The sequence below is a fragment of the Aspergillus udagawae genome (genome assembly GCF_001078395.1).
Source record: "Aspergillus udagawae IFM 46973 DNA, scaffold_10, whole genome shotgun sequence".
Classification (NCBI taxonomy): domain Eukaryota; kingdom Fungi; phylum Ascomycota; class Eurotiomycetes; order Eurotiales; family Aspergillaceae; genus Aspergillus; species Aspergillus udagawae.
Window position 1 is genome coordinate 214,957 of NW_025091273.1, and position 23,379 is coordinate 238,335.

General features: G+C 49.1%; 12 protein-coding genes across 12 annotated transcripts; 5 read left to right on the forward strand and 7 right to left on the reverse strand.

Moving 5' to 3' along the window:
- Nucleotides 1–73: 73 nt before the first annotated feature.
- Nucleotides 74–1,172, reverse strand: Aud_001878 (uncharacterized protein; the record flags this gene model as incomplete). The annotated part of the gene is made up of 3 exons (XM_043295880.1): nt 74–694; nt 760–869; nt 926–1,172. The coding sequence occupies 3 exons, from the start codon at nt 1,170–1,172 to the stop codon at nt 74–76; spliced, it is 978 nt and encodes a 325-aa protein (XP_043151815.1).
- A 1,047-nt stretch (nt 1,173–2,219) lies between these two features.
- Aud_001879 (uncharacterized protein) lies at nt 2,220–2,828 on the reverse strand (the record flags this gene model as incomplete). Its single annotated transcript, XM_043295881.1, has 3 exons — nt 2,220–2,480; nt 2,539–2,772; nt 2,808–2,828. The coding sequence occupies 3 exons, from the start codon at nt 2,826–2,828 to the stop codon at nt 2,220–2,222; spliced, it is 516 nt and encodes a 171-aa protein (XP_043151816.1).
- Nucleotides 2,829–3,180: 352 nt separating this feature from the next.
- Nucleotides 3,181–3,758, forward strand: Aud_001880 (uncharacterized protein; the record flags this gene model as incomplete). The annotated part of the gene is made up of 3 exons (XM_043295882.1): nt 3,181–3,330; nt 3,389–3,481; nt 3,537–3,758. 3 exons carry the CDS (start codon nt 3,181–3,183, stop codon nt 3,756–3,758), a joined length of 465 nt encoding a protein of 154 aa, XP_043151817.1.
- Nucleotides 3,759–5,162: 1,404 nt separating this feature from the next.
- Nucleotides 5,163–6,528, forward strand: Aud_001881 (uncharacterized protein; the record flags this gene model as incomplete). The annotated part of the gene is made up of 3 exons (XM_043295883.1): nt 5,163–5,472; nt 5,529–5,797; nt 5,863–6,528. 3 exons carry the CDS (start codon nt 5,163–5,165, stop codon nt 6,526–6,528), a joined length of 1,245 nt encoding a protein of 414 aa, XP_043151818.1.
- A 2,092-nt stretch (nt 6,529–8,620) lies between these two features.
- On the forward strand, nt 8,621–9,175 carry Aud_001882 (cell wall mannoprotein 1 family protein; the record flags this gene model as incomplete). The annotated part of the gene is made up of 1 exon (XM_043295884.1): nt 8,621–9,175. The coding sequence occupies one exon, from the start codon at nt 8,621–8,623 to the stop codon at nt 9,173–9,175; it is 555 nt and encodes a 184-aa protein (XP_043151819.1).
- Nucleotides 9,176–10,115: 940 nt separating this feature from the next.
- Nucleotides 10,116–10,876, reverse strand: dprA (putative cell surface protein; the record flags this gene model as incomplete). Its single annotated transcript, XM_043295885.1, has 2 exons — nt 10,116–10,672; nt 10,732–10,876. The coding sequence occupies 2 exons, from the start codon at nt 10,874–10,876 to the stop codon at nt 10,116–10,118; spliced, it is 702 nt and encodes a 233-aa protein (XP_043151820.1).
- Nucleotides 10,877–13,393: 2,517 nt separating this feature from the next.
- Nucleotides 13,394–14,083, forward strand: Aud_001884 (uncharacterized protein; the record flags this gene model as incomplete). The annotated part of the gene is made up of 1 exon (XM_043295886.1): nt 13,394–14,083. The coding sequence occupies one exon, from the start codon at nt 13,394–13,396 to the stop codon at nt 14,081–14,083; it is 690 nt and encodes a 229-aa protein (XP_043151821.1).
- Nucleotides 14,084–14,291: 208 nt separating this feature from the next.
- On the reverse strand, nt 14,292–15,917 carry Aud_001885 (uncharacterized protein; the record flags this gene model as incomplete). The annotated part of the gene is made up of 1 exon (XM_043295887.1): nt 14,292–15,917. The coding sequence occupies one exon, from the start codon at nt 15,915–15,917 to the stop codon at nt 14,292–14,294; it is 1,626 nt and encodes a 541-aa protein (XP_043151822.1).
- A 949-nt stretch (nt 15,918–16,866) lies between these two features.
- Aud_001886 (uncharacterized protein) lies at nt 16,867–18,592 on the reverse strand (the record flags this gene model as incomplete). Its single annotated transcript, XM_043295888.1, has 2 exons — nt 16,867–18,052; nt 18,165–18,592. 2 exons carry the CDS (start codon nt 18,590–18,592, stop codon nt 16,867–16,869), a joined length of 1,614 nt encoding a protein of 537 aa, XP_043151823.1.
- A 295-nt stretch (nt 18,593–18,887) lies between these two features.
- Nucleotides 18,888–19,819, reverse strand: Aud_001887 (uncharacterized protein; the record flags this gene model as incomplete). The annotated part of the gene is made up of 4 exons (XM_043295889.1): nt 18,888–19,073; nt 19,146–19,302; nt 19,352–19,434; nt 19,571–19,819. The coding sequence occupies 4 exons, from the start codon at nt 19,817–19,819 to the stop codon at nt 18,888–18,890; spliced, it is 675 nt and encodes a 224-aa protein (XP_043151824.1).
- Nucleotides 19,820–20,059: 240 nt separating this feature from the next.
- On the reverse strand, nt 20,060–21,537 carry Aud_001888 (putative MFS pantothenate transporter; the record flags this gene model as incomplete). Its single annotated transcript, XM_043295890.1, has 2 exons — nt 20,060–20,884; nt 20,935–21,537. The coding sequence occupies 2 exons, from the start codon at nt 21,535–21,537 to the stop codon at nt 20,060–20,062; spliced, it is 1,428 nt and encodes a 475-aa protein (XP_043151825.1).
- Nucleotides 21,538–22,066: 529 nt separating this feature from the next.
- On the forward strand, nt 22,067–23,318 carry Aud_001889 (magnesium transporter CorA family protein; the record flags this gene model as incomplete). Its single annotated transcript, XM_043295891.1, has 2 exons — nt 22,067–22,698; nt 22,748–23,318. The coding sequence occupies 2 exons, from the start codon at nt 22,067–22,069 to the stop codon at nt 23,316–23,318; spliced, it is 1,203 nt and encodes a 400-aa protein (XP_043151826.1).
- Nucleotides 23,319–23,379: the final 61 nt, after the last annotated feature.

Here is a 23,379-nt window from a genome sequence, read left to right on the forward strand (position 1 = left end):
GCGCTGTTTTCCGGCCTGCAATATCGAGCTAGTTCAGTCCAATCGACAGGGATTGCAATGCATTCCTGGGTAACTAGCTGAGTTCCTCATCTGAGTCTTCGTGCCACTCATCGTCTTCGAGACCATTCGGTTTCACAGTACCACTTAACGCAAGCACACGATTCAGGACCCACTGCATTTCAAGGATTCGTGTATCTGGGAGAGGGCAATTCTCCAGATCATGTGTCTCAAGGGTCATCATCTCACCAGAGAGGAGTGGACGATCGTTGCGGACATCATGCAGAGCAGCACCGTAGTCTGATGGGTGGAGATCTGATGGAAGTTGCGGGATAATACTGAAATCAACACAGTCTTCTTCATGTTGCTGCAGCCACCAAAGCTTAAGTGTGAGCCACTTGCCCTCTGGATCTTTGTCGATGGGCTCAAAGGCAATATATCCCTTGGTGTATAGTACATATGCGTTTGGACTGAGAAGTATGAGATTTTCAGGCTTCTCAGGCCCGGAGGCATCTCCATAAATGGCGTTATGCCATTCATCCACCTTCTTATCCCTCCAAAATTGTCTTAGTCCCCCGAAAAACAATCTCACATCAACCATATTCTCATCACTCATCCAAATTGGGTATAAAGGGCATGGCTGGCAGATGTCCTTGCTGTATTTTGTGAGAATGCAGGCTTTATCGCGGTCCTGACACTAGGTTGCCACAAAATCAGTATTGGGTGGGTTGGAATGGACCGTGAAGGGAAGGCATAGCTTACTGCAACGTCTGCAGATTGTCTTCTAGGCCCCTTCCCATTGGGCAAGTCCATGTATTCACCTGATCTTTTGCGCGAGTCAACAGCTTCCTCCTGTCGGTCCTTTTGTTGCCCTGAATAGAACACACTGTCAGCCGTACATAATGATAGAGACTGGATGATTGCTGACATCTTTGACCTATTCTGTGGTCCGACTCAAAAACCAGTAGGCTGGCATAAATATCAAAAGGCTCTTTGTCACTCAATGCAATTAATTTCTCAATATCGGCGAGCCATAAGGCCGCATAAGAAGTTTTAAAAGTACTTATCTTGTGGGTGTAATCTGTCAGATTCCCGAGTTTTTCAGTGATAATCTTTATCAGCTTGAAGCGCTCGGTCTCCTCGAAAGGGGCACCTGGACCGCTTGAGTTGGCCATAGCTGATGGCATCAAAGCAAATCAGAAGTAAGAACTTCAATACGAGTAAAGCTTTGTTCGAGGTTAATTTTGCTTTGCTGGTTCTTATCAAGCTGTAACTGGTGATGTTATGAAAGAGGAGATTTTTCATGGTGACATGATGTAAATCGCCCAGAGGGTTGTATGGCCAGACTATGGGGGTGTGACTTGAGCACGAAAGATAGACGTCACTCTGGGAACCATAGTGGTAAGATGAAGCTGTGGAGTTGATCAGATCTACAGAAACAAGGCGACATCTATGTATCCAACGGTTGCCTGCCTAGTCTAACCTGTTTTGGCGCGGGGGGCCGATCTCCCCAAGTATGGCTACTGTAGCGGATCACGTAGTAAGGTCATAGAAGGACAAGCAAATTAAGATTCTGAACATGAAGTTATAGCGCTTCAACGATTTATGGGCTGACAAGTAGCCTGTAAAAAGTGGCTCTTGCAAGATTACGAAATGTCGATATACCGCTCTGATGTTATGGGTGAAGAAGTGACAGAGCAGCTCCTGCAGTATTGCATAGTTGATTTGTAGTGCATACTCCGAAGGCATCGTACGTTAGAATATCCCATTTTTAGAACTGGGAGCCAGTAGCTACTAACTTTGGGTTGTAAGTGCACTTTAGTAAAGGTAGTTTGTTTTGTTGATTGAGTGTTAATGGGAAACCGCCGGTTCAATTCCAGGAATGCTACATACAGACCAATGGCTATATACAAGGAAAGTTCATTTTAGCTTCACCTGCACATAAACTACAGGTTACTGGACTCCAGCACCACGGTGAGGTGTGAGCTTATCGCTGGAGGCCTGGAGACCATCGAAGATGACCACCAGGAACCTACTTAGTAGGATTTCAGGCAATGTGTCAGGGGCACATTCTCAGCACACTTGTTCAGTGTTGACAACGATCCGCCACATAACCTGTGGGCGTAAATGAGGACACTTCTCCAGCGCCGCAAATAAGGACACTTCTCAGTGCCGCCAGGACAATAAGGACACTTCTCCAGTGCCGAAGGAACACACGGGCCTCACTGGCGGTCGGCTTCACAAGTAGTGTTCTTCTCTTCGCCGTGATGCGAATCAACTCTTTGCTTCCGTTCATCCTCCTGGCCTTGTACCTGGCGCAGCTGAGCCTCCCCCTGCATTTTGCTATTGCAGGTGCTGCAGCCTGCGTCGATCTCTACGACGGTCCCTGCTGTTGGGATTCGAGGACGATTCTGCCAGCCACGAGGACGGGGGGGAGGAGGAGGAGGAGGAGGAAGATCTCCCTGGTTCTGTGACACCGCAGTCTGTAACGAGAAGTCATAGTCAGCATGACTTTAGCATGATGAGTAATATTGTCCTTACCACAGCGGCCAGGATGCGGGCGGCAACACACACGTCGCAGCGTCGTGACCCCAGCGTCGGCAGAAAGAACACCACTGGTCCCTTTGTAAAGTATCCTGTCAGCTCAATATGAGGTAGATGGATCTTTGCTCGAGCTACCTTCTTTGCCCTCTTCACCTTGCCCTTGCCAGGGCCGTGGCTGTCGCCATTGTTCCGGTCAGGATTTCTCCCGCCGGAGCCAGAGGCAGCAGCTGGCTAAGATGAGCTGTAGCCGAAACGGAGTTGGTAACCGAAGCTATCTGAGTAGCCATTTCTGCTGATGAGAAAATAGCGATGGTGGTTGTGGTGAGGAGTCGAAGGACAGGAGGGAAGAAGAGCGAGGAGAAAAGAAAGAGAAAATAAAAAGTTATCAACAGTTAGTATTTGTTCGAGGCGTAGTGATGGGTTCTCACCTCCTAGTTTTGTCTGCTGGTCATTCACTTTCGTTTATGGATCTTCTAGGAAGACATGGTGATGGTGAATGACCACTGAGCAACACTGGCAGTGATAAACAAACAATTTTCTCTTCCTTCTCTCTTCTCTCTCTTTTCTTCTCCTTTCCTTTCTCTTCCCATCGCCAAATCTCAGGAATACAGAAACGCTGAACAAGCAAGGTTATTCAATATGAGTACGGCGGTCCAAGGTCTCTCTGCATCCATGCATGCCCCCATTGTCGCCTCTGACTCTGGTGGGAGACGCCCCGATCGCGGCAAGGGTGGTCGGCGTCCACATGATCGGGGCCCGGGCAAGGTGATGAAGAAGAAGAAGAAGAAGGTATGTCCATGGACTGGTCTCCATTAGAAATTTACTCACTCTCGGCTTTTGATAATAGGAGAAGCGGTGCCGGGCTTGTGGAAAAAGGGGACACAACGCGGAGGAGTGCCGTCTTCTCAGCGTTGTCTTCAGCCATCTTGCTCTGGCAACGGTGCGTTTAATTCTCCCAAGATGACAAACAGTTCAATCTGATGGATTTGCATTAGACAAGGGCAATTGCTACTCAAAGTAGCCGCAGCAGTCGCCCTCCCCTGGGCCCTCCGCAGCAGCACCCTCGTATGAACTCGAGGCAACGTCGCACGGCACGTCGGCTGGCAGAGCGGCAGCGGCAGCAGCAGCTGGCGCAGCTGGCACAGCAAGCGCTGGAGCAGCTGGAGCAGCAGGCGCAGGAGCAGCTGGGACGCCAGCAGCAGTCTCCCCAAGAGTAGCACCCCCAGCACTCAGCAGAGTTGCCAATGCGGCCGGCTCCTCAGGAACCTTCCGAGTGAGCGCCATGGGCAGATCAAATGGACTTCGAGGCTGAAAAGAATGCTCAGTGAGAGATTCTTTAATATGACGGCACTGCAATTATGTGATCATCACCTTTAATGGCACTGCAATGTGTCCTGGTTACCGTCGATGGCACTGCAATGTGTCCCGGTTACCTTCGATGGCGCTGCAATGTGTCATCCACACTAATTTTTGGACCAAAATCCTGCGCAAGTAGGTGCCTGGTCGTCATTTCTGATAACCTCCAGGCCTCCAGCGATAAGCTCACACGTCACCGTGGTGCTGGAGTCTAGTAACCAGTATATGACTATAGACTGGCGAAGCTAAGACGAGCTTACTCTCATATGTAATTAACATTTTAATTTATGTTTGAAAACAGATTTTTTTACCCTTGTGGTGTAGTTTGTTCAAACCTGTCGTGTGTAAAGCTTTTTGGCAATGTTTACATGTCTTGATGCATCTGGAGTATGTTGTAGAGTACACCTGCATTTTGTATTGTCAATTAATACCTATTTCCCGTCTTGCTTTGGCAATCTAAGCAACTCCGCGGTATTTCGATCTGCTCATACTACTTCCAATTATCTTTTTTCATGTTGGTCCGACCACTGGTTTTAATGAAGGCAAAACCCTCAATTAGTGTTGTCATCCCTTCATCGTCTACGGATTCATAACCGGCATGCCTCCAAAATGTCATAAATTCCTTGGGCTCGCTTCGATATGTGAACAATAATTTGAAGACGTCTGTATGTATTATGGCATATACTTGCCTAAAGAACCTTAGACTATGTGGTTTCTCTCAGGTCAAGGCAGAAGATCTCCGCTATTGGCCAAGAGACGCTTAAAGAAGAAAAAACAGAAAAGGAAAAAGGAAAAAAGTATCCGCCTCGGTTGATCATACTCCATAACGTTTCGTTTCCATTAGGTCTCTGCCTGGAATGCATGAGTTCCTGATTCTCAAAGACTCCCAAGGCATACAGGCCACGATGGACTTGGTAATTAAGGAATGCGATCGTTTCAACTAGGTGCCTAGTTGAATGTACTGTGGAGGACCTCACAAATAATTTTTCAGTTCGTTCTAGACTGCCTTCTTTACTCCATAGTTCGTACCTTAATTTTGAGTTCTGGGACCATTGCTACTCTGTTAGTCTGCTCCAGGGCTCCAGCCGTTTCCGGCCAGTCTAACTACTTCTGGTGCCGAGGGGGCATGTGTGAATGTTGAAAATGTGGTCATGTCACTCATGTGACTGGACTGAGTGGGTGGGAGTCGATTTTCCGTCATGTCAACATGGATATTTTTCTACTTCTCTGAGCGTCCTGTAACAGCTGGATCAAGTATCATCAGTATGGTCAGCTCAAGCCGTCCAGGTTCTTCCTCCGAGGGTGCTGCCGGCGTTTCGCCGCCCGGTGCTCTTTTCGAGGATCCTGAGCGTGTCAAGCTGATCAACAAGATTGCCGATGGACTGAACACGTTGAAATCTGAACTCGATACCATAAAAAAGTTCAAAACCTCTTATGCGTGCTTGTGGCTTGCTGACATGGAGAAGCTACGGTTTTTGGTTGATCGACATCTCCCGGATGATGGACTGTATGAGCCTTTTGAGCTCTATGACAAGCTCTGTCGCATTGAGACCAAGGGCAGAATAGGTCAAAAATGTAAGCCATCATACAGTCTCTATTATTATGTACGCCTAACAGCGTGTTCAATTCAGGGCAACAAGACAACCAACCTGACTCAAGGGCTCCATCTGCTCCACAGACACCAATCAAGGAGGCTCCACCCTTGTTCCTGTCCTCCTCTCCCCCCTGGCCCGGCGATTCCACATCTGGGCCTCCCAGTTCAACTCCGCAACGCCAGGGCCCACCCCTGTCTGTCCAAGCGGCAGGAAGTCCTGATACATCGCGCAAAAGACCAGGTGAACCTCTGGGCACGCCCAAAGCGGCGAAGAAGCCTAAAATATACGAAGACTTCGGGGATATTGTAACCTATGCCTTCCCCCCAGAATCTATCGCAACTGCCTTAGCACTAACCACGCGGTATCCTAGAGTAAGGAGCGCGACAAAGCCTGCATTCTCACGAAATACAACAAAGACATCTGCCAATCATGCCATTTGTACCCATATTGCCTGAATAATGAGAAGACAAAGGATGTGGAAAGACTTTTCCAGGCACTGAGAGATTTCTGGAGTGATGAAAGGGTGAATAAGTGGCATGATGCTGTCTATGGAGATGCCTCCAAGACTGCAAAGCTTGAAAATTTCATATTGCTCAGCCTAAATGCACATCAGTTACACACAAGGGCACTGTTTGCCCTTGAGCCTGTTGCCAAGGATGATGATGGGAAGTGGCTCAAACTTAGGTTCTGGTGGCTGAAAAAACATGACCATCAAGGAGGTGTTACATTTACTGTTCCCCCACAACTTCCCCCAGATTTTCGCCCAAAAGAATATGCAGTTGGTCTGCATAATGTCATCAATGATCATGCACTCGTCTCTGGTGAAGAGATCATGCTTGAGACGCATGATCCAGAGACTCATCCCCTCCCAGATACTCGGCTCCTTGAAATGCAGTGGATCATGAATCGTGTGATTGCCATAAGGGGTAGCGCAGAACCGGAGGACCTGGCGGATGATGAGTCGGATGTAGACTCCGATGGCGGATTTGACTATTTCGCCAGGCCTGTGCTGCAATCCCGGAGTCTTCCTGGTTAATCATCGCCTTCGTCCTCTCCCACCAATATCGCGAGCGACCAGCCCAAGGCTAACCCCGTCATCGCGACCACTGATACGCTTCGACAAGAACAAGTTGAGAGATGGGCCCTGCCTCTACTGCCAGCGCTGAAAAACGCGCACCAGTCCTCGCGGCTGAAATCCTACCTTCTCAATGGGTGCCTGGTTGTCTCAGCTGAGTCTGAACTCCAGGCCTCCAGCGACAAGCTCACACCTCATTGTGGAGCTGGAGTCCAGTAACCTGTCCGTCAGTAGACGACAGGTGAAGCTAAGATGAGCTTCTTTATGTATAAAATTATCGCCACCATAGCCCTTTTATACCCTATCTCTTATTCTACCACCCTCTCTAACGAGCGGAATATTAACACGAACTTTTGCATAAACACGACGTAGACTTGTCACACATTCCATGTGGCAACCATAGTACCAATAACCTCTTCGAGAGCCGCTGAGTCTTAAACCACTGGTGCATTAACTAGAATATATACTACTTGCTAATGCCAGCCGCAATGCAGTTTCCGCCACGGAACCGCCAATCACCCTGAAATTTTGATGTGAGAACATTACCCTTGGGTAGTACCAAAGACCCTCAGTGCACGGAGGGAGCAGAGACTACAGGTAATCGATCTTGAATTCGCCTAAATATCCCACTCTCCATCTCCTTCGCTGCTATCCCATCTGGTCCATCTTTATTGAATCTGGATTCTGATCAATCTTCAAGTATCGGACCGTAAATTAAGGATGACACCTTCCAGTTGACTGGTTCCTCTTGCCTAGTTGGATATTGAAGCACTCATCGATGAAATGGGGAACGGTCCAGCTGTCCAATAACTCGATGTCTTGGATCGCACCATGACTTACAATACAAAGTCGAGTTCGACTTTGTTATGGTAGGCAACGCTACATTGTGCAGATAATCTGAAACGCAAACCAGCTATAACGGACGGCAGGAGCTGGTCCGCCCAGCTGACGGAAACGCTTGTAAGTTATCAAATCATTATCAGGGCGGACTAATGGCCGGATCGCTGACTTTGCTATATCGTCAGGAACTATCCACTGAACCGAGGCAGTTACCGAGACTATACGGAGCAGGATCGCTCACCACCCAACAAACTCGCGCTTACATTTACCGATTATTGAGATTATGGCTCGGCACACAAAGACAGCAAATATGGACATGGGTATTCCGGATAGGGTCGCTTGTTGTGGAATTAGTCGAAGCACTGTAGATGTCGTCGCCATATGATGACGATATCGACTCTAGGATAGATAGACCGGCTCACTATAGGCCCATGCTGATCCAGAGGGGTCCTTCAATCTGCCCAGGCCTAGGCTCGATGATCAAGCAGGTGACACTCAAAATATTCTTAATTTTTGGTACCACGCCATACTCACTCCTCTATTGGGCTGAGGCTCCGATAATGGTATGGAAAATCGATACCGCGCTCAGATAGTCTTAGTTAAAAGACCTTCTGAACCTGACAATCAGTGGGGTTCGGGAGTTGCGATAGAGCATCTGGCCAAAGTCCTCACAAAGTCAATTAATTCGCGGATACCGAGTCATGGTTCATGTCGCGTTGTTTTCGGAATAAGATTACCTAGATCACGAGGTGTCCACGTCTAAAATAGAGTCATATACCCATCCGAGGTAAGCAATCAATCACCTATGAAGGCTACGGTCAAAACATTAACAATAAGCCAAGGGTTGATATAAAATCGCAAAGATTGCTCTTCTAGGCGAAATGTTTCACTTAGCAAGCCTCGGGAGGATCCCCAGTTCACATGTGGGGTTACATCGACTTGTCAGCCACAAGGCAGTGTGATTCGTTCGGACCCCTGTCTGCAATATCGCATCTCGCTTTCTTTTTGCGGGGTAGAATATAGTCCCATTGTCCTCTTGCGGTATTGGGGGAAGAATTCATGGAACCTACGCAGTTGGGCACAGACATCTTGCAGGATGATGAAGACCGGGAATTCAACAAGGCCGGACAGGGTATAAATTCCCCTGATCAACTTGACTTCAAGATACACACGCACTAGATTATCCACACATCATCGTCATCCTGAAGTGAAGATGCGTTTCCTATTTTCCCTCCTCGCGGCCACGGCCGTCGCCAGCGCCATTCCAACCGCCACAATCATCAAACGCGACGCTACAGCCGTCGTGGACGCAGTCAACACGATCGCCAGCCAAATGGTCGTCCTCAACAACACCGTCACCTCCTACAATGGCGGCATCCAAGGCACCCTCATAGCTCTCAAGATCGAAGTCGAATCCGTCAAGCTCTCCTGCGACCTCAGGGACGGGATCTCCACCACGCAGGACGCAGCCAACTTCACAAACGCGGAATCGCTGACCGTCGCATCGGCATTCATCAATCTCCAGCCGCAGATCTTCTCCACACTGAACAATATCGTCGCGAAGAAGCCAAAGTTCGATACCGGGTTGCTGGGGATTGGATCGTTGGCGTTCCTCGTCAAGTCGAATCTGCAGCAGCAGAAGGATTTGTCGGCGCAGCTCGGGAATGCGGTTGCGGCGAAGCTGACGCCATTGTATGCCCAGCTTGCGCCGATGATCAATAAGCAGATTGCGGATGCGTTTGATAAGGCTATCGCAGCGTATAGTTGAGATAGCTAATCGGGTTGTGTCGGGAACGAGGGAGTGCGGATAGCCATGTAAATATCTTTCTGTAGTTGCTACTCAATACCGAGGGTTAGCACTGCAACGATAGCATAATAGGAGGACATAGGACTCACCTCTGTGGATAATATCTTTTAATGTAACCATGGATTCCTCGTGGGTTCAGAGTTGCGTCCAACTCTCGGTTCCCTCAACACCGGTGATTGATAAGTCTAAATTTGCAGCTTTAGATGGCATCGTATCTGCCTCTGGAACAATTCATTTACCGACGATGTCAACTTTGTCTCACTCAGGGTGGCTTAGTATCATCTTGTGCCATGACAATGGAGGTCAGCTAGTACTCAAGCCATGTTGGCATAATCAGCTTCTGGTCACTCACTCTGTAAGGGAGGTCTCTCATGTTGATGCGTCATATTGTGTCGTATTCTCGCGAGCAATGAGATTCGGACGGGCGCTGTAGCTACCCAACGATGGTCTGCAGATGTCAGACTGACAGGTAGACAAGTAGCACAGAAACTTTATGTGGTGTATGACTGATATCGCAGCAAGAGATGTGGCTGGGTACTCATCATTGGGGTACAGAAACTAGTTCAAGCTTCCCAAGTTTTTCATCGTACGCAAAATATGAGCGGTACTACGGTACTGCTAATGCTCATGCCTCGCTCCTTTTCTCACTGGCAGCGCCCATGTCGATATTACGATCGATCCAGACAGTAAGGTTGAAAGCGGCTGATTAACCTGTCTTCTACAAGAAACCATCTTTTGGAGAGACGAAAAGTATCATTGTCGCAAACTATCAAACTGATAATACAAAGCCGAAATCATAGAAATCATAGAAATCATCAATCGTGCAATTTACTGGTATCAAAGTATTCCATCACAAAGCATTAAGCATTACCAAATATCATTCTCATCAAATACCCGTCGCTTAGTAACCACGCTGAGTTCCCATGGTGCCACGGTTGTCCAAGTCGGAATCGACACGAGGGTCGAGCTTGTTCGCGACGTTGGAGCTGTGAGGGCCAGCCGTGGTTCCAGCACCAGTACCAGTGTAGCTGCTTCCAGCTGGTGCAGTGCCAGTGCCAGTACCCAGACCACGGTTATCCCGGTCACTGTCGACGCGTGGATCGAGCTTGTTGGCAATGTTGGAGTCGTGGGGACCAGCAGTGGTGCTTGTGTTTTCATAAGTGTTCCTAGATGCTTGGGTGTTGCTGGTGCTTTCGTACGTGTTCTTGGTACCATAGGAGCCAGTAGTGGGGTTTCCACTGCCATAAGTGTTGCCGGCGGTAGTGTCAGTAGGGCCAGTGTCAGTAGGTCCTGTGCCGTAGCCGCCGGTGGTAGTGTCAGTAGGGCCTGTGCCGTAGCCACCGGTGGTGGCACCACGGTTGTCCCTGTCACTGTCCACCCGAGGGTCGAGCTTGTTGGCAGTGTCAGATGTATGAGGACCAGCAGTACCTCCCATGGCCTCAGTGCGAGCGCGGTTGTCTAAGCCATAAGAAGGTTAGTTCTGATCTTTTGTCATTATTCCATATTGGTGAACATACCACGGTCGCTATCGACCCGAGGATCGACCTTGTTGGCAGCCTCGGACTCATGGGGACCATTGTCCGCTGTGCTGGTTTGTTTGGATTCACCATGGTGGTGGTGGCCACTCAAGGCCTCCTTCACCTTGTGCATCATGTGGGACATCTTGTCGAAGACTTGCAATGTTTTGTATTCAAATCGATAGGTGCAGTTCTGTTATTGATTGAGTTTGCTTTGTTGTGGATTGTGGATTGGTTCAAACAGACTTAAGGCGACTTCTCAATCCTTTTATAAAGCAGGTTCCTCACGATCATGTTTGGGGATTGCGTCAAGCCGGGGATAGTTGTGGTATCTCTGAAGAGTGGCGAGGAGCGATGCCGTCATCTCGCGGTCATCGTGCGGAGAGTCAACCACATCAGGCTGCACTTTATCATCAGTGGATCAGTTTCAGCCACATGTCAAGGCCTGTAATGAATTTCATATATTTGGTCGTCATTGCAGCTTTATTGATGTAAGTGCGAGCATGCATCTCATTGTTGTTGAACCTGTAGCTCTCCAATGGCAGGGTATCCACAAGGTTGCCAGATCAATTGCGTTGCGCAATCCAGCACCACTGATGATATAATTAGCCCATTGTACAGTCAATCAGCTCGTGCAACACTCATACAGGTGATTATCTCAGCGAAGGAGAGAGACCGTGGTTCTCGAGTGATTCGTGATTCGATGGATATCATGATATGAACTCAACATCAGGTGGGCGTGGCAGCTCGTGACTATTCCAGTTGGGATCCAGAAAGTTAATTGCGGCTTAAGCTTCTAATCATCCCAATCTGATAATGTCTTTGTCATTTCTCTTGGCAACAATATTCTAGGTCCTGGATCAAGTACTGTATTTAGTAGCGGTTGCTGTGACGAGGGAGGACGCATAGGATGTCGCGATTCTTACCTGTATTTGCTTGCTACTCAATAGCAACACTGTCTAGACTCGCATATAGTGTAGTGATTTATGTCAATAGTAAACATCATCTTTAAAGAAATATGACTATGCAATCAGCACCGCAATTATTATGTTATTCAAATTGGCTGACAATTACTCGCGTTGGAGCTGATCGAAGTCGATATAAAGGTACTTTAAGAATCTAGTTATTACACAAGGAACCTCATCATCATCTCATCTGATTTGAAGCATCATCATCTTTGGTTTATATGGTGGGAAGACTATATGAGTATGGTATCACCCATCTCGCCGGTGTACGTATCTTAGAAAAACCACCAATGAAGGAATCAATCGATCGCAATACCATAGCATGGGCCGATACCACTTCAACTTGGTAGCATGCCACTGAGACCTGAGACCTCAGATTAAAGAAGCTTTCCCTGAATCTTTTTTACGCTTCTCTCATCCAACAAACCTACTTATCTAAAATTTCAGTCAGCAATGCTACCACCACTAACAAGAATCGACAATGGCCCAATAGTAGCGTACAACTTGTCAACGAAACTATCCCATGCCCTATTCTTGTCGAGATGATAGGAGTGCTCTGGGGTGCTTGAGCTGGCCATAGCTGATGGCATCAAAGTAACGAGAGTGAGCAAAGCTTTAAGATGTACAAAAGGGAAGCTTCGTTCAATGCGTAATGAAGCTGTCCTGGAAGATATTGAGAGGTAGAAATTCATACATCGAGGTAGTTTGCCTCGTCTGATATAATCATTGAATATTTGTAAACATTCACTAGCAGCTTTGCTAGGAAAGTTAATTATTTTACTCCATATGAATAGAATAGAGTGCAGGTTTCCTGCGGCTGTGTTGAGCCTTAGACAAGGGTGAATGCCTATAGCCACTATTTCCATGAAGACACAATCGTAAAATGAGAATGAACCATTAAATTACAAGGCTTAGCGACTGTGTTGAATACTCATACAGTAGGAGTATCAATCAGGATATGGCCCGTGCCGCTATTGGTGCAATATGCCATTTCCGATGCGCATACAGGTCCAGGAGTGTACGGTGAAGGGACGTGGCTTGTTGGTAGGTTGTAGCTGGTGTCTGTTACCGGGGTATTTATTTCAATGGAGTATAGAAGGATATTTCCCATGTGTCTATGGGTTGGTATCAACATGGTATCACCATACCATTCCTATTGGAGAGAAGAGGTCGAACATTTATTCTGCTGGAGGTTGAATGCTCCTTTATCCCTAATTTAAAGACCTGCAGTTGCTCCCATTCCTCACGTTAACAAATACCAATCAAGTTTTGGCAAGGTCTTGATGTCTTTCTTTTTCTGTTTTAGTACCCCACTTCGAGACATCTGTCGCGTTGATTTTCCTTGAGCACCATCGATTCTTGATGAAAACGGTTCGAGGAAGAGAGTGTACGGCGAAATGACAATAAAGGCTTCCTTTGATATGAGTAAAGTAAGTATATCGCCCTTTACATTGCATTCCACTATAAACATGCCATAGCCTTCCAAACGGAACATTCGACAATACGTCTACGATTTGTTATCTTCTCCTTCTCCTTTAGCCGTTCGTTATTCTCGTTCAATGCAAGACCAAGCACGACCTATTGTGGCACATCATGAGATTAGGAATTCTCGTGATCTATGCCCTCGCCGAGTCAGTGGCTGCAAAATACTAGAGATCAGCGAATCGACAATCCTGAAAGTAGGCCATACAGTCACCATGGGAGAAGCTGAGGCTATGATCCTTGTCCGAAACTCAACATCAGTCCCTGTCCCAGAAGTGCTCAATGCTTATATGATTGAAGATATTGGATTTATCTTAATGAGAAAGATACCTGGTGTTACTCTTCAGGTACGCTGGGAAGATCTTCCTGAGGATACCCAAAAAGTCATCGTGGACCAACTCCGAGGCTATATACATGAATGGCGCAGTATTGAAGGCACGTTCTTTGGGTCTATAGACCAAGGGCCCTGTCAAGATACCGTCTTCATGCATCCTTGGGGAAATCAGAATTATCAATATGGGCCGTTCCAAACACGAAAGGAATTCAACCAAGGTGTTGTCGAAGCGCTTAAGAATGCAAGGCCCTGTGGGCAGCTGGTTGATGAGGATGACTACCGCCTAGCAGAAGAGATTCTTGCATCAGGGGAGAATGGGCAAGACGAGAGGAAAATGCTGACTCATGGTGACCTACACCCAACTAATATCATCATCGACGATGGTAAGGTAGCTGGGATTATTGATTGGGGTGCTGCTGGATACAGTATTGCTGCAAGGGAGTACTTTGGTCTGGTTTGGATGACAATGGATTCATCATGGAGAAAATCAGCATCTACCATTCTGCCCTCTGATGAGTATGAGTTTTGGGCTAGGGTGAATTATTCTATGACTCAATACACGGGCATCTAAGAATACATTGTTATGCATGGATGTCATTTTCACAAGCATTCCAATGGTCTCAACAAGCTTTTGCGAGCTCTTTGTTGTTATTAGACACCGAGACTATACTATCCAATTCCTCTATCTAATCATATCAAAGTCTTCACAGAGTAAAGGAGATAACCAAATCTATTAGCCGGAATAGATATCTCCCTAGGTCACAGGTTAAGTCTGAATCTCAGTTTTGAGTCTCAGCCTGAGCCTGAGCCTGAACATGTCGAAGCAGAGTCGGCGGAACCGGTTCATGCTCCCACCACTGCTGCTTGAAGAACGCCTCATCAAACCGCGATTCAACAGCTGGACGTGTCCTCCGTCTTCCGGCAAACGGCACATCGCCATACATATCGTAAAAACAGCCCTGAATACTCATATCGTCCGCAAAGAGAAGGTACCCCAACTTCTCCGCGCAGTCGCGACCATCAGTCTCTCTACCCCGCCAGCAGAACTTCAGCCGCTTGTCCTTTTGGAAGCGGATAGGCGACTCCTGGAAGAGCATGATGCCGCGGTAGACGCCCATGGCGAACATGCCCCACACGCAGCTTTCCTTGCGATCGACCAGAAGGCGCATCCTGAGTCTGCTGGCTTTGCGCGACCAGTTGTGTTTCATAGTGGGACTGGAGATCTCGTAGCTGCCGCAGACGACCTCGAGGAACTTGTCCTGGTCGTGGCGGGCCCAGGAGCGCTGCATGGTGAAGGAGGTTGCGTGGAGTCGACCGATGGTGCTGGCAGCCGGTTGAGATTGCTGGGTCGGTTCCTCGGGCGGCGGGGAAGTGTGTGGAGTCTCGGCTGGTTTACGGACAGGAGAGGAAGGATACACTTCCGTAGTGACCTCATCCTGTTCTTGGTCTGGATCCTCCAAATCCTGTTCGCAGTCCATCCGCATGGCCTCGTCATTCACAACCTGGGACTCCGGCTCAGGAGAAAGCGCAAGTAGAACCAGGCGCTGCGACTCGGGCTCCTTTGCTGTATCATGCTGAAGATAATTCCAGTCCGCGATGAAGGTCTCAACAGGCCACGGAATCATGGGCGGTCCGACCTCCCGCACGGCCTTGAAGACGCACTTGTCGTCGGGGAAATCCGCGACAGCCATTCCCCTAAAGCAGCCGGACACAGGACCCTTCCCACCCAGGGTGATTTCTCCGATTGTGATACCCTCGTTGTCGTACGCGACCTCGGCCTCTTTCTTGCAGACGCCTCGCCACGCGAAGGAGTACGAGGTCGTGGTGTTATCTCGCGGCCCAGGGTCGATGAGCATTAGGCCCTTCCACACGCCAATGTCGAAGCAGCCCCAGACACGGTCGTAGTCCCAGATGAGCGTCATCCGACATTCTTGGTGGGGAAGTTCGCTGATCTCGAGCCGGTACATTCCCTGAAAGAGTTCCATCGCAATGATATCTGCTTCCGAGATCGACAGGTTGCACAGGTAGTCGTTGTGTTTGAAGGGGATTGGCGCTGGAGGGATTCGCCGGTTGGGATTTGCATGAGGTCCATTGAGGGGGGTGATGGTCGTGAGACGATGGAATATGTCCGGCGAGAACTCCACATCGGTGAGAGAGTTGCTCTGGTTCGGCTGCTGGATCTGCATGATCTGGGCAAGACCAAGTTGGCTATTCTCGCAAGTTTGAGTGGCTTCAGAGAATCTCTTCTTCTTCTTGGTCTTCTTCTTCTTCCGGCGTGGTTCTTGGGTCTCGGAGAGGTGAGTCTCCGAGCCTATAGGTTCACCTTCCCCATGAAGCTCGTGGAGAACAGAGATCTCGTGTGTATCCACAGCGTCGGACATGAGCTCGACCTTTCTTTTGTTCATGGCGAAAGAAAATTAATGAACGAGGGAATGAGATAATGAGTGACAATGTGAAAAAGAGCAAATGAATGAAAGGAAAAAGGAGTGAAGAAAGCAGAAAGGAGGAAACTGAAACTTCTCTCTGTCCTGAAAACTCAGTCGCTCTTATACCAAAACTACTTTCATTTGAACCAGCTTAAAGTCTTGCCGTCAGTTTTAAATGCTTGCTTCATTATTTCAAGCCAAAGGGCAATTGACGTATCACATCTGTCATTCATTAGTGCCCACACCTGTCGAACTCCTCTGGACACATTCTGGTTGGCCTCGTATGGACTTTTGACATGCTGGGTAAAGCAAAAAAGCAACGTGCAGATATGAGACACGGGGGGAAGGAGAAAATGACAGGTGGAGTTCCTGGCGTTCCTGACTGCAGCTGAACTTTGAGGTGCAAGAGTGCTCAAATAGGGTCGGAGAAGAAAATATTTCAATCCCAATTGGAAGTCACCCTATCAAACAAGCCTCCATGAAAATAGTCCTGGTGAATGTAGATCTGGCTTAGGAAACCTTTATGTACTCCAGCAGAGGATTCGACAACATCTTTCCCACGCGAGATTGCAGAAACGGAGATCGAAAAGCACGACGCATGCAAACAAAATCTTCAATTCAATTCAACGCATGATGCATCTATGAACTTTATAGTAATTGTGCAATTTCCAGACCCGGTACAAATTCCGCTCGTCCATATTGCTGAAGCTGTAATGACTATTCTTTTCGTGCTCTGGACAGTGGTACATTCTTGCTAAATACAAAGCGAATCCCAACGGTATCACAAGGTGCTGGAAATTCAGCGTCCAACCTTCCGCGATTCTCAGGCCGTTCAATGATATTTCGCTGTTCTGGATTATGCCAGGTGTCAAAGCTGCTCAGAATACTGCACGCTAGTACACAGACAAAAGTAAAGTCCAACCCACATCTAATCATACTCATGATCGGTCCATTCATCATCCGTCTCCCTCTCCCACAGATCATCCTCGTTGTTCTGCGGCTGCTTCACCGTGGTTGCGTTCTCGATTAACTCATCAATCCCCTCGATGTATGTCAATCGAGGCAATTTCTTGTCCTTCTCGGCAAGCAGATTCTCCAACTGCCTATCAAACACGTCGTCCGGAAGACCCTTAACCTGCGGCTTCATACCCTTCTCGTACCCATAGATACAGAGCGATTCGAGACTTGGTGGAAGATGATCCACGATCGCAAATGATGCATCCTCCACCTGGTCGGGGCCGATTCCTCGAGCCAAGTAGTAGAGGAGGTGGATGCCGAGGCTCAGATTCTTTAGTTCGGTAAACCCACTAAGAGAGCACGGTGACGATCGACAACCGACCGGGTCATCCTTCGCTTCGAGCTCCTGGAGTTCTTCTGCCCACTCCTGTTGATAAACCGGGTGGGATCTGGACGATGGGCCGTCACTGGCAAAGAAAGCTTGTCCTAGGCTGGGGTCGAAGGTCTCGGCCAGTGGTGCTTCTGCCTCCACATCCAAATCCAGATGCAGCAACGAGTCACCGTGCATGAGGAGAGCCCGAAGGACATGATCCGGACTGAATATGCTCAACGAGCCATCGCTCGAGCCTCGGCCACCGACCGCATAGGTAAACTCTTCCAGTTGCTTAGCCGACTCGATGACCTGCACCAGATGGTGGTAATCCAAACTGGAGTTTCGAATGGTGATTTTGGTATAATTCGCTGATTGGGGCGGGGGTTCCACACTGGCAATCTCCGTGCCCATGATGGCGTCGACCCGGATGGATTCCACTCCGGGCAGCCGGCGCACCAAGTTCAGGCTGCCGTAAAAGTCATAGGGCTGGTAATAGAACCAGCGATAGATACTTGTGTCAGCATCGACAAGGAATCGAACCTTGCGAAGATATTGCAGGAATGGCATAGTCTCCTGCGGGCCACTATTCGCACGGTCTAGGAAATGCTTGAAGAAATAATCTGTCTCTCGGAGTGGAGTCCCATTGGCTTGTGCAGTCAATTTCGACAGCCTCGAAGGTTCCTTGCCGACAGGGCAGAAATTCAGCGATTCCAACAGTGGCGAGACGCTGACCAACAACGCAGCCAGCGCTTGGGCGAGAAACGGGGTTCGCAGGTCATGATGGCTAGTCAAAATCAGCCTCGAGCGTTCTAGAAGTCATTTGCTCTGAGGACATGAAAGCCGCATCATGAGACAGTAGAAGAATAAAGAAGGGTGCGGGAGGGGGGGAGTCATACTCCATGCTGGCCGGATTTTGGAGTAGGATGTTGAGCATCTTCTCCTGTTCTTGCGAAGACTCAAAGCCGGCCCTCCGAATAGCCGCGGTCAGGCGCTCCTGGTCTTTTGGTCGGAGGGTCCGCTGAAGGGGCTTCACTGTGTATGACTGCACGATTCCATAACCTACCGATGGGGATCGGTTCAGCTCTATATGGCGAACATACCGCCCATATTGAGGGGTTTTGAGAATCGACCGGAGCATTTTGAAGGCCACAGCCAAATCTAATGTCTCTCGAAGCTTTACTCGGCGGTATTTGCGCCGAGTGGTCATGTCACAAAGACGATGCCAACGGTGGCATTGTAGAGAGAGCGCCGCTGCATCTGCATGTGATGGAAGGTAAGAAAGGATGTGCAGGAGAATCTCGTCTGGGAGGGATTGGACAGACATTCTGATGGAACGGCGCACTGGATATATGATTTCAGCGGTTCAGTTATGCAACACTATCCATTAGAATGTGACTAGCACTAGGACGGACTAAGTAAGGTTGAGCCTTTCTTATAAAGCAGCGATTCACAGCGCGGAAGGGCCACAGTTTCTGGCACAAAAGCCATGCACAACTGTGTTCTTTCCATTGTCACCCAGACTTACTCCGTACATCCCTGTCACAGACTTATTCAGGAACGTGGCTTGATAATAGCGCGTACCTATCAACTAGATCTACCACACATCGCCCCCCCAGCCGTTACCACGGCACCTCCTTGCCATCATACTGATTCAATCCCTTATTCTCCTCCCATCCAGGCACATGGATATTCAGAAACTTTCCATTCTGAGACGGAGTTGCCTTCTGTATGATATCGAGGACTGCCTTTGCCCCGGTCGCAGGGGGGAGATCGGCTCTCGATCCTCCCGCATCTGTTTGGAGCCACTGTATTCCGTAGGGATCAGCATCTCCCTCAACAAAGGATGAAAGGACGGTAAATAAAGAGAGAGAACTTACACCAGGACTCACAGCGAGAAAGGTGAAGCCCTCGCTTTCGTAATCCTGCGCGTACTGCACCGTCAACATGCTCAATGCTGCTTTGCTGATTTTGTACGCTGGTGTTGGCGCGCTTTTGTAGACTGGAGCGAGAGTCATTGAGCCAAGCGTTGACGATCTATCGAATGTTAGACATGATTAGAGGCAAGGGTAGAGCGAAGACACACATATTAACAACGAGTTTCCTCCGTCCTTCGCGAAGTAGAGGGAGAAATTCCCGGGTGACATTATGGACGCCGTTGACGTTTGTCTGGAATGTTTCCGTCAGGTTATCCCTGCCATTCGGTCAGGACTGGCTCAATAGTCTCAGCGAAGTGTTGGAGGACATGCATATTCGCGACTCCACCCTTTGTAAATGGTATCACGCCCGCATTATTGATGAGTACATCCAGCCCTTTTCCCTGTAGCTTACTCTGCACTGTCCTGGCTGCATCCTGGATGCTTTCTGCGTCGGTAACATCGCATTTGACCCATTGGATCCGGTCTGATTGTTGGCTGAGTTCCTGGAGGCTTGGGTGTTCTGAGCGGGATGTTGCGAAGATGGTTCCTACAGAGGAACTGGGGAGATTGGCGAGGTGGCGCACCAGGGCGAGGCCCAGGCCGCGGGATGTGCCGGTTATGAGATATGTTGACATTCGTTAATAGTAGATGATGATTTTAAGGATCGGTGGATGCTGTTGGAGTTTGTGCTGAAGCGGATGGCATATGTAATGATGAGCAAGGAGTATTAATATTCGAAAACATTCCACTACTCAGCGGAAACGGAATTTACGGAGATAGCGGGCCAGAAGTCATGTTAACTCACGGCGGTATGAAAGTAATTACCAAGCATTTATAATCATCACGGCTCTTGTGGCATACATCAATCTCGATAATCATATTTCAGCCTTGGGCTGTTCGGTAGAACGATCCCTAGCCTCTCTATCATCCTGCCGGGACTCCTCTCTAACCATCATAAACACAATCCACGACGCCCATATCACCAATGCGATCGAGCACCCAATCATCGCCCACATTCCCCGTGTGAACCGTGGCGCCAGGTTTGCCGAGTAGAATATGATACTCCACCATGCATTGACCGCATTATTCCCCATATTCATGCTTGCAAGCACCACCGACCGATGCCGCGCATCCTGCGATCGCATGACATCGTTGCACCACGCAAAGAACGTAGCTTGGCAGGCATACACGGCACCGGCCCAGTAATATGCCCCGAACACGGTCGGGGTTGAGTCGAACCTCGTCAGAATGAGGACAGAGGTCACGACCCCGGTAATGCCAATGAAATAGGCGACCAAGTAGCGTTTACCGTGCAAGATGTCTGTCAGTGTAGCCCAGAAGAGGGTGGAGACGATCCCGACGGCCGGAACGCCTGTTGGATAGTTGTTCAGCTGCGCGACGGAATATTTGATCGTAGGATGAGATTTCATGTACAGGGCCAGAAGTGAGTTAGACGAGAAGGACTCGGTCTCGCCGGCGATCACCCAGAGGATGACAAACGCCCACCAGTACCACGTGGTGAACAAGCGTTTGATGAAAGCCCGGTTCAAGGGGGCACGCTCAGCATTGGTCACAGGCAATCTGGAGATGGCCAACGCACGTTCCGACTCCGTCAGATATGGAGCGCGAGTGGTGAATGGCGTGTCAGGGAAGAGAAGAAGGCCGTAGATGGCAATGGGGAGGGTGATCAGCCCATCGATCTAGCACAATTAGCAGTGTCGCAATTTGGAAGAAGGGAAAAAAAAATTACAATAAATAACCACCGCCATCCTGAAAGTCCTCTGACCCCATCCAGCGACGAATGAATGCCCGTCTGGATGAAACCGCCAAACATCGTCCCCGCCAGACCAGATGCCGTAAAGATGCCACTACGTTTGCCCAGCTCCTCCTCCGTGTACCAGGATCCAAGGATATAGTGCGTCCCTACAAATGTGCTCGACTCGGCTAGACCGAGGAAAAAGCGGATGGCCATGATCCCCTGTGGACTGTGCACCGCGGCCGTGATCATAGTCAGCCCGCCCCACAGGAGGATCATGGCGGGGAAGAAGATGCGCGGGCGAAAGTACGTTAGGGCCAGGTTGCTGGGAACCTGGCCCAGGATGTAGCCCACGGTGAAGATGGTGTTGATGACATTGAGCTGGTTGCCATGGAAGGCGAGCTCTTCCTTCATGCCTGATACGTATGCATTACTAAGGTTTGAACGATCGAGATAGTTGAAGAAATAGGTGATACAGCAGAAAGTGAGGATGAAAAAATCAATCTTGAAGAGGAGTCTGCTTTCCGCGTCGTGAAACGCAGGAACAAGCCGCATCATGCTGGATGGGATGCATGATGAGGAGAAGAAGATGGTCATCTCCCACTGAGATGAGATACCTTACCCCTCTTGCTGCTCGGACTCGACAACAAACGTAAGTGATCGGCCTCATTGCCGATAGCAAAAGGAGCTGTTTTGATTCGACAAAGTTTGTTCTTTGCCAAGCCGTGTCGCGTGACTCTGCCACACGTATGCCTGAAGTTTAAGGTGTCTGCGGGGATTGCAGAAACAACATCCTAAAGATTTGGTACAATTTTTGGAGATTGTTCGAAGATTATCGTTTTATATTCTGTACTTGTTACTTGGCAGATGCAACATCCTAGTCTTTTAGATAAGCCCAGCCCTTGCTGAGACTATGATTGACCCGCCGATCACTACGACATGTCACCCAGGGGCCAAGGTCTTGGCAAAGCAGAGCACTGCCACCTCCCAGGTAGAAATTTTGAACAGTCCTTGAGTCTTCCATCCGAACTGCTTCAATCAAACAACAGTATGGCTCTGAGGCTGCCCTGCTTGCAAAGTTCAATGCGACGTCCAATGCTGTCCGCTCTTCCTCTATATTTGAATGATGGAGCTCTTCTCCGGCCTTAGACGGCTCCTGAGCCGGAGGACCCGCACAGGAAGCCGAGGGTTGTCAATCGAGACGGAAAAGGTATTTCAGGGTCAGCCTCCTCAAGACGCAGAGAAGTTGTACAGGCGTGATTTCCTGGAAGATTATTCCGATACCGAGACAGCACAGTTCAGCTTCTTCACCAGCAAACTGGACTCGGTGATTCATGCTTCCAGCATCAACTCTTTAGCGTTGATCTATAGACCTCTCCACGCGCTACTTGAGAGTGGAGAGCATGATGGCATTTGGTGGCTTGACGTCACGGATCCCTCAGATGGAGACATTGAGCTTCTCTCGCGACTGTTTGACATTCATCCCTTGACAACGGAGGATATCAGGATCCGCGAGACCCGAGAAAAGATCGAAATCTTTGGCCCGTATTATTTCCTCTCACTGCGGCCGCCCCAGCAGGCGGAAGACGTGCCTGGCTCACGGACGTCAGGATGCAACGTCTATGCTATTGTATTCCGAGAGGGGGTTCTCAGCTTCACCTTCGGCACTAGTCCTCATACGAGTCATGTGCGAAGCCGGATCAAGGACCATCAAAGCCATCTCTTTTTGACAAGTGACTGGATATCTTACGCTTTGATGTATGGCCCCTTCCCTGCCATGTGGGAGAATCCTGACTGACGATTGCAGCGACGATATCGTCGACGGCTTCGCTCCACTCATCAACCGAGTAGAAGCTAGCGTGGAGACGATGGAAGACGGTGTCTCCATCACCCGCCCAGATGACATCGGACTTGCACTGAAGCAGATCTACACATCGCGCAGGCAAGTCCTCCAGATCCGGCAACTTCTTAACGATAAAACGGACGTCATCCGGTGTTTTGCCCGACATTGCGACGCACTGGGTTCCACGAGCGAAGTGGTCTCCTACCTCATCGATATCCAGGACCACGTCTTGACCATGGTCTCCAACCTGGCACACTCGGAGCAGAGGCTGTCCCGGTCGCAGGACAAGTACTTGAGTCAGCTGTCGTTTGACTCGAGCCGGATGCGTAATCAGATCGTGGCTTCGCTCAGCCGGCTGACAGTGATTGCGTCCTGTATCGTGCCTATGCAGGTCATTACCGGTCTGTTCGGGATGAATGTCATGGTACCAGGCAAGCTTAGCAAGGGGCTAGGTTGGTGGTTGGGGATTTTTGGTGTTATTCTCGCGTTGATCGTTTTGTCTTTGGCGATTGCGCGACGGAGTCGGTTTATTTGAAGTTCACTGTTTCTGTCATCCTAGCCCAGGCGAATAGCAAGAGCATCGAAGATAAGCCTCC